The sequence below is a fragment of the Limanda limanda genome, chromosome 5, assembly GCF_963576545.1.
Source record: "Limanda limanda chromosome 5, fLimLim1.1, whole genome shotgun sequence".
NCBI classification, from domain to species: domain Eukaryota; kingdom Metazoa; phylum Chordata; class Actinopteri; order Pleuronectiformes; family Pleuronectidae; genus Limanda; species Limanda limanda.
This window is the reverse complement of record NC_083640.1, coordinates 8,439,109-8,449,209: the sequence shown is the minus strand read 5'-3', so window position 1 is coordinate 8,449,209 and position 10,101 is coordinate 8,439,109. Positions and strand designations below refer to the sequence as shown.

Sequence of the window (10,101 nt, the reverse complement as noted above, 5' to 3'; positions counted from 1 at the left end):
TTATATTAACTCAAGGTTTTAAGGGAATGACTGGTTGTCAAGTTGGTAAGATATTGTATTGTGGCTGCTGGCAAGAAATCAACTTTGGGTTGTAAATAAGTCTTTAAATCTGTCATTGGTCATCTTTACAGGAATCAGACCAAAACAGATATTGTTGTCTATATTTGCTTGTAGTTTTAATGTACTGAAATGATTTCAGCACATGGTTTGAATCACAGACTAAGTAGATATGTCCTTTGTACAACTTATTGTCTTTTTCTTGAAACTTTGATTGAAGCCCATACAGTGCATTCAGTTGTTTTTGTTTTATCCCTCCCCACAGGCTGTGTTGATCTTGAAGGCCCTCTAATGGAGACCACTGAAGTTACTTTAAGATGACACGGACACATCCCCCTGATATACTGGCATCGACTTTGTATCTGGACATTAATTCAAATCCTATCAACGACCACTCTTTTTCTCTCGACTACTCCAAGCAATGTGACTTGAAAATGATAGACAAACCAGAAATCATTAACAAAAGGCACTGCCGTAGCTTTGACTTCATTGAGTCACTGGATGATCCACAGTCTTTTTCATCCTCAATGGAGTACCCGTACAAGAGAGCTGAGCATCAGACATTAAACAAAGATGTCATGTGGAATGGACTTGATCAACAGGGACATCTTCGCTTTTCGTCTCCGGATCTGTTTAATACCCGGCAGTTCCAGCAGCAGAACAGCCATGAAAAAAACAGCCATCTTACATGGTCGGACTCTAAAAAGAGAACAAGATCTAAAAGTGCTCCAAGGGTGAAGTCAACCCTAACTCCTGTGCCCATCTCAGTGTCTCCTCCAGGAGCCAGGAAGGGCAGGGATGTACCTCAGGCTGCATCAGATACCTTGAGGACTTCTGAAACACCAAGAGAATCCTACACATCAAACAGGGCTTTTTTGAATGAGGTGCATCCTATCAAACTTCAGCCTCACTCTCCCCTCTATGTGTCGGACTGTTTTGAGGAGGAGAAACCAGAAAAACCAGCTGTAACCCCTCACGTCAGGTGCCGTGTGGACATTAAACCAGATGCTTCTGTACTGCAACACACATCTAGGCAGGTTCCTAATGTACGGACTGAGCACCTTTGGCAGAGATACTCCCAGGCTAGTAGCAGTCGAGGTTTGTATGTACCACGGCAGATTGTCTCCTCGCCAACACCCACACCAAGCGAATGCTATAGTGGAGATTTTAGACAAGGATACCACTACACCACCAGCATGTCTCCAATCTCCTACCAGCATCTAGACACGCACAGAATGCCGTCACCAACAGCACCATATCTAAGTCAAGAGCAAAGAGCTTACTCAAATCCGAATATACCCACCAAGTTTTTCTACACAGAGGACCCTGTTCGGTACCCAGGCCATCCCTATTCTAGAGCACAGTTTCAGGATGATCGCTCTAGTTTAACCAGCCATGGTAGTACAATGACATGTCAGTATGATCCAAGGACTAGATTGGTGCATACCCTTCCAGTCAGGCCATATTACACAGAGCGCCTGTCCAACAGAGAGCCAGCACACTCTGCATATAATAGGCCTTACTCCACGAGTGAGGCAGGGTCCTACTTTTCTCAAACTCCATTGTCAAGATCTTACTATGGCGAGGACAGCCAGTTCAATCCATACCATATGAGTAACCCAAGGTTGTACTATCCCAAACAGTTTAGCTCTCCTGAGGAGCAGTACTTTCACTCAAGGCCATATCATACAGAGGGTCGTCAACGCCCACGAATGTCCCAGGCATTTTCAGATGACTGGTATCGCTCAAGTATATCTGGTTATTCTAACCGGTCTTCTCTGCACACACCACCAAGTGTAAGACAAGACCCCAGTATACCCCCATGGTTTACTAGCAGCTATGTAGACACAAGTAGACTAGGAGCGGAGGTCAAAAACCATTCCAAGTCTTGGGACAATATTCTATATCCACGGCAAGACAGAGAGCAGACAGTACCTCGTGGACGAAGCTATGAGAATCTGTTTTACCAAACAAAGCATGGAGCATCCACTGATGTTACATCTCAACCTGTTATACTTAACCTCTCCAGTTCGCCAAGACGTTATGCTGCACTCTCAGTATCCGAAAACTCGTTAGAGAGGGGGTCAAGCAGTCCGTGGAGGAATATCAAGAGTGGGAACTGGTTTGTAACGCCTGAGATTACCATAACAGACAATGACATCTCTGCAGCTAACAGCAAGCGACGTGATGTGCACTCTGTCCGTTGGGATATGCCGGATGCTGAAAAGACATCATCTTCGAGAATACTGCATCAGAAGCAGCCGTCCACCACACCAGACATAACCAAAGACAGGAAAAACAACAACTTCTCCCTCCAGCAGAGTCTAGAGCAGCTGGACGAACTACTAGCAGATTTGGTTGTTGATTACAAACCACCAACTTGCAGAAAAGCAAGTGTAGACCTTTTGGACCAGCTAAAACATCTCATTAATGTAGATGATGACAAAGACAGAGAATCTTCTGGACTTGAAAACTTAGGCTGTCTGAACACACAGCAGTCCTCTAAATCAAGCCCTGACACAATCAAAGACCCTGACAGTGGGTTTGATGCTTTACAAAGGAGTGCAGAAGAATGTTCTCCAGACCACAGCACAGATGACGATGACACTATGGTGTGTGCTAACAAGAAATGCAACCGGATCGAGAGTATGTTCAATGCTTGCTTGTACTACAAGTCATGTCACAGTTGCTACACCTTTTATTGCTCACGAAACTGCCGCAGGGACAACTGGGAGAACCACAAGGAAACCTGCCTTTATGGTCGTGTCAGCAGTGTGTGCCGACACATTCTTAAGTTCTGCAGAGAGAGCTCAGATATCCACAAAGCCTTTTCTCGTGTGGCAAAAGCTGGCTACCTCTCCAGAGGGAGAGGCGTTCTCTTTCTGGGTTTTGCTAATCCAGACACAGCTGACAACTTCCTGCAAGTTGGGCTGGAGAGCCTCCTCATGTCTCCCACGTACTTGTCTCTCAGAGAGCTGGATGGATTCAAGGACAACCTTGGTGAATACTGCAAGGAACTGCTGCAGGCAGGGAATGACTATGACCCCAATGAATGTTTCCTTCTGAATGTATCCATAGCTGTTGGTGAACTAGTGCCGAATAGACCTTCACCAAGAGTCCAAGCACCAACAGTTCGAAAATATGCAAAGGTGTCCTTGGCCTCCTCAAGTCCTGACAAAAAGATAATTAAGAAGGACAGTGAAATGGAAACGCTCATCCTCACTCCACCTCCAGGCACACCAGATATTGACAAGGAGGGGGAGGCAGGAAGAAAAGCCAGAGAGGTTTGCTTTGTCAACATCCAGCGTGAGCTGAGGACCAGGGGAGTCTTCCTTCGTCACGAGAATCCCAAGATCTATAATCAGCTGTGTGAGTTTGTGGAGAGCAACAAAAGATTCACTCCTACCACGATTTACCCAATAGACAAGAGAACAGGGAAACAGTTTATGTGCATGATCATGGCTGCATCTGAGCCAAGAACACTGGACTGGTTGGGTACCCCTCATCTCTTGGATGATATAATATAATATATCACTGAATAGTAATGGTAATGATGTCAGTACACAGTATGTACATACTGTAAATACAAGGTGTAAGCAAATTGAACACTGATACAGAAATATGTGTGTATTTGTGTGGAATCTCTCTCTCTCTCTCTCTCTTGCTCTTTCTTTTTCTCTTTATTGCCACACATAAACACTAACACTCTCATATACACACACATATACACTACAGTGTACACTCACTTTTAAAAGTTTCCCTATATTGTTTTTGGCTTGTTTTGATCCTGTTGCACTCAGAAGAGTTAATAGCCTGCATGTAGATTAGGCACAAAAACAGTTATCCAGGTGTTTAAGGTGTGAATATGTTTGATCTGTGCAGTTTCTGCAGACTATGTATGAAGCACATCATATTTAAGAAGTACACATCTCATTGCCTCCACATTATAGTGGACAAAGCCAGGTATCATGTTGTAACACCCACTTTTGATTTAGTTTGACTAATGTTATAGCAGCAATTTATATTATACCTTGTTGGTTGTAAGATTACAACTTTTTATTAGTATTTAAGTATTGTTTCCTAAGTATACTGTAGTTGTGTGGGTATTTGTTATTATTGCTATATTAGTTATTATTTGATAGTTTGACAAAGACGTACAATCAAACAGTTTTTTCCACCTCATTTATACTTTTTGTTGGGTCTTACTTCATCCTGTGATAAGACTTGATGTCATCCTTTTAAAAATTGCTTTGTTTGAAAGTGGCCTTCAGACGGGAAAAAAAAGCATTTGACACGAAGCAATGTATAGGTTTATCTATTTCTAAAGGCTTGACAGCTCTTGACTTAGGTTGTTTGAATTACAATTGTAAAAGAAGAATTATTTTGCTCAAAGCATGTTATTTATATCAAGTATTTTAATATTTATATTGCTAATAGTTAATTGTTTCATGTTAATGAGATACAATTTGATGCTATGACATGTAAGAGGTATATAATATATATTGAGTATTAGATAATTTGAACATCATGACCTTGAGACCTTATTGTAACTAATACCGCAGTATGTTCTTAAACAATATGCAATAAAAGAGCAACCTTAACATCTATATAGTAAACCCTATTTTAATATTAATATTGAGTAATTCCTTGGAGCCAAGAGCTGCAAAGACTTTGTTTGCACTAAAACATAAATTATGAAACGAGAATGTTCCTAACATAGCTGCACCACTGAACCCAGATGATATGCTTGCTTCCTTTGCCATTGTTGACTAATCTAAGGTTGCTCTTTTACTCGGTTATATACATATATCTTTGTGCAAGACCTTCCACAAGTTTCTATTTTGTGATGTTTATAACCTATATATAGATATATAATAAATGGAATTTAATGAGTGACCTTGTGGCTTTGCATTTCTCCACCAGAGTAATCCCTATCCAGTTTTTGAAGGGAGGTTAAAATAATCTTCCAATCGGCATGATAGACTTGCACATTGACATTGGTTATAAATCGTTTTTGCTCTTCACTGGGGTATTAGATCTCTCTCTGTTTATTGACACACATGAAGGACTGGCCTGTTCAATGTTGAAATACCCCGTCCCTCATGTATTCAGAAATAATCTACTTTGTTGCTGTTCCATTACTATAAATGATCTTCTCTTGATTTTCCTATAATGACTGCCGGTGATAGCACAAGAATGCATGAAATGGATAAGAAAACCTTTTGTTTGCATTGTGCATATAATACCTATTTACATTCATTACATTTTACAGTAATTACAGGTTTAAGATTAGAATGGGGGACGAGGTGTACAGCACACTATTATTGTTCATGTTTTTAATAATATGTGGCAACTGATGTTTCAACCAGCAACTGTACATTTGCATTGGTAAATCTGCTCTGATGAAGATATGCTGTCTGTCAAAATATTAGTTTTTGCTTAATAAAATCTTGAATTATAACCTCATCCTCAAATTTCTTCTCATTGTTTTCTCTGAGACACTGACATGTTGAGATTCCCTCATCCCTTTCTTGTTGTGAATCTTCTGTTCTGTTCTGCTCTCTGAAGGGTTGCCTCATTCTTCCATGCTATTAGACCACCACCTAGTGGAATAATGCATAAATTATGTGAAACATAATTTTTTTTTTTTTTGTGTTCATTACATTATAGGTCTTCAATCTATCTGCATTCTACTGTCTATTAAACTTTCCTTTCAAAATATCTAATTGAAGGCTTATGGCTTTTTGTTTTACCTGTTATTCAGTCATATTAAGTATTAAGTGCAGTGCCAGGGGATGAAGTTCAGGTAAAAGTATTTCAACTGCAGTGTTGTTTATGAATTACTATAGATCAAGATATACAGTGCACCTTCATAAAAAAGTTTGCTCTATCCAACAATCATCACGTATTCTCATCAGCATTTTACGCATCATCATATTATCACTGTGTCAGACTGTTGCCCTCAAAGGCAGCATGGTTATTATTTATCTTGAACAGCTCAAATAGTTTCACACACACACACCCACACCCACACCCACACATACAAAGACAAAGACAAAATTATGTTAAAACAAATTAGATGTAAAATCCAGAGAGGTGAGCAGATATTGTGCTTTTCTGGGTTCCACTATGCCATGTGGGCCCCTGCTCTGCTTTATCTCAGAAGCATTTATTGTTGATCAGCTTAGAGTGGTTTGCAGCAACATGTCTGAGTTCTCAATATAAATGTGTGAGGGTATATGAGGCCCGGAGTTACTAGAATGGTCGCCAGTTATTTCATGCATATTCAAGTGGGATTAGTACATCAGGATTTATCTTTACAAATAGCTTAAATTAAATATTCAGTGCCAATGATTGTCAAACAGAATCCAGATGTTCAGATATATACAGAATTTGGATACAAAAATCTAACAAAATATGGAACATGCTGCTAGATGACCATCAAGACAAAAATGTGTTATTTCAATTTTTTTTTAAACATGTTGACAGAACTTAGCATAAGAACTTGAAACAGATCATTAGAAATGTTTTGCAAACAATAAATAAAGCATTGATTACCTCCTATCGTCAGCATCCGTTTGTCTGTAAATTAGCAGGATTACACAAAAACTACTGAATGGATTGCCACGAAATTTGATGGAAGTAAGAGTCAGGGAGGAACACATTTAATCTTGGTGCGATTAACAAATCGCACCAAGTGGTGCTTTCTTTTTATAATTGTGTGACATTGGATGCAGATCCAAATAAAAATCTGGATTTGGTGAATTTAAATGTGGTTTCGAAGGGAACTGTTAATAGTGATAATGATAATAAAAGCAGATTGACAGATATCATTCAGTAAACTATGACTAACAGCGTTTTTGAACAGACACTACACACACTCCAGATAACACGGACGACACCATCACGCCCCCTGGGGGTAAGCACTACTCTCATCCATGCTCTCATCCTATCCACATGGGCCTTATGTTTACTATGTGGTACTGTGTACTATATATTGAGTGCTTAACAGGTTGTGTACTTATCTGTTCTGTTTTTGCAAACTTATATTTTCTGTCTGATTATAAAATGTCTATTTCCTGTAAATATGGGAGGATTATACAAAAACTACTGGATGGATTACAACGAAATTTGATGGAAGTAAGAGTCAGGGAAGAGCACATTCAATCTTGGTGCGATTTGGAAACAGGATATCCATGCTTTTTTTTTTATGATTGTGTGACATTGGATGCAGATCCAAATAAAAATCTGGATTTGGTGAATTTAAATGTGGTTTCGAAGGGAACTGTTAATAGTGATAATGATAATAAAAGCAGATTGACAGATATCATTCAGTAAACTATGACTAACAGCGTTTTTGAACAGACACTACACACACTCCAGATAACACGGACGACACCATCACGCCCCCTGGGGGTAAGCACTACTCTCATCCATGCTCTCATCCTATCCACATGGGCCTTATGTTTACTATGTGGTACTGTGTACTATATATTGAGTGCTTAACAGGTTGTGTACTTATCTGTTCTGTTTTTGCAAACTTATATTTTCTGTCTGATTATAAAATGTCTATTTCCTGTAAATATGGGAGGATTATACAAAAACTACTGGATGGATTACAACGAAATTTGATGGAAGTAAGAGTCAGGGAAGAGCACATTCAATCTTGGTGCGATTTGGAAACAGGATATCCATGCTTTTTTTTTTATGATTGTGTGACATTGGATGCAGATCCAAATAAAAATCTGGATTTGGTGAATTTAAATGTGGTTTTGAAGGGAACTGTTTATAGTGATAGTGATAATAAAAGCAGATTGACAGATATCATTCAGTAAACTATGACTAACAGCGTTTTTGAACAGACACTACACACACTCCAGATAACACGGACGACACCATCACGCCCCCTGGGGGTAAGCACTACTCTCATCCATGCTCTAATCCTATCCTCATGGGCCTTATGTTTACTATGTGGTACTGTGTACTATATATTGAGTGCTTAACAGGTTGTGTACTTATCTGTTCTGTTTTTGCAAACTTATATTTTCTGTCTGATTATAAAATGTCTATTTCCTGTAAATATGGCAGGATTACACAAAAACTACTGGATGGATTACCACGAAATTTGATGGAAGTAAGAGTCAGGGAAGAGCACATTCAATCTTGGTGCGATTTGGAAACAGGATATCCATGCTTTCTTTTTATGATTGTGTGACATTGGATGCAGATCCAAATAAAAATCTGGATTTTGTGAATTTAAATGTGGTTTCGAAGGGAACTGTTAATAGTGATAGTGATAATAAAACCAGATAGACAGATATTATTCATTAAAATATGACTTACAGTGTTTTTGAACAGACACTACACACACACTCCAGATAACACGGACGACACCATCACGCCCCCTGGGGGTAAGCACTACTCTCATCCTATCCACATGGGCCTTATGTTTACTATGTGGTACTGTGTATATATTGAGTGCTTAGCAGGTTGTGTACTTATCTGTTCTGTTTTTAAAAACTTATATTTTCCGTCTGATTATAAAATGTCTATTTCCTGTAAATATGGCAGAATTGGCAATAAAGTAATGAAGATTTTATTTGATATATTTTCTTTCTTTTCTGTATAACACTGCATTTGTTTTTTTTTTCTGTTTTCCTTTTTCTGTTGTTACCTTGTGTGTTTTTTTTTTGTTTGTTCCTGAAGTTATGGTGCCCAATCCATGTCTGTCTGGACACATTGGTGTTGTACTCATGTTTACCTCCTGTCTCTGTAATGTCCATTCAGCATTGCACTTATATATATTGAAAATCCTTCAATAAACAGATTTTGATTTGAGAATTGGCAATAAAGTTGACAAAACCCCAGAGGCCAGAGTGTGAGGTTTTTCCATTGAAAACTGTTGCATGATTTGAAACCAGAAAAACGTATGTAATTTTCAATATTGTTATTATTACAGAACCAATATGACCGATTGTTTACGACAGATTTTCTGGGCCTGTTTTCTACAACGTGAAATACTCGTTGTAGAATCGTATTTCACGTTGTAGAAAACAGGCCCGAAAAATCTGTCGTAAATAATCTGTCGTAAATTATCGTTCATATTAATTCTGTAATAATAACAATAATAAAAATGTACTTATCTGTTCTGTTTTTACAAACTAATATGTTCCGTCTGATTATAAAATGTCAATTTCCTGTAAATATGGCAGAATTTACAATAAAGTTGACTTTGACAAACCCCCAGAGGCCAGAGTGTGAGGTTTTCCATCCAAAACTGTTGCATGATTTGAAACCAGAAAAACTTAAGTAATTTTCAAAACCGCTCTCTCTCCCCTCTGTGTCTCAAGTGTAAAACCGATGTGGGAACTTTAGCTCATTGTTTCTGGTCTTGCTATAAACTTCAAAGATATTGGGCTGAAGTTATAAGTGAAATTGAGAGAATTTTTCATATTAATATAGGAATGGACCCCATATCCCTGATTCTAGGTCTCCCAAGTGACTGTTTGAAAACAGCAGTCAACAAAAGATTGTATAATATTTTAACATTTGCAGCTAGGAAAAATATTCTTGTGCAGTGGATTAGTGACAAGGTCCCTTCTGTCTGTGGTTGGCGCAAAATAATTTTTGAATTGATCCCTTTAGAATATCTCACCAACATCATACATCACAGTGTAGATCAGTTCTACAGAGTGTGGCGCCCATTTTTGGATTATATCGGTCTAGACCTTTCTTCCACCCTATTAAAAGGACTGCTGTGGACTTGAATGACATTCGTGCACTGTGAGATTCATCACCTCTTGTATCATGCCATATGTTCATCCCTCATGTAAGAGCTGTCATGTATGTTTTGTGCTTGTTTTGTGTCTAGTTTTGTAGACACTGTTTGTCTGTTGAATAGAAACAAAAAACTGCAATAAAAACAATTTTTGAAAAAAAAAAAAAAAAGTAATTTTCAATATTGTTATTATTACAGAACCAATATGACCGATTGTTTACGACAGATTTTCGTGCCTGTTTTCTACAACGTGAAATACGATGAAA

The 10,101-nt window shown here is 38.5% G+C and overlaps 1 protein-coding gene across 1 annotated transcript; it reads left to right on the top strand.

Annotated features, from left to right (window-relative positions):
- Window positions 1-374: 374 nt before the first annotated feature.
- Window positions 375-3,584, top strand: unm_hu7912 (un-named hu7912). Its single transcript, XM_061072380.1, has one exon. The coding sequence runs from the start codon at window positions 375-377 to the stop codon at window positions 3,582-3,584; it is 3,210 nt and encodes a 1,069-aa protein (XP_060928363.1).
- Window positions 3,585-10,101: the final 6,517 nt, after the last annotated feature.

Bases quoted from the DNA above. Each gene is read 5' to 3' on its own strand.
- unm_hu7912 (XM_061072380.1), top strand. From the start codon at position 375: ATGACACGGACACATCCCCCTGATATACTGGCATCGACTTTGTATCTG.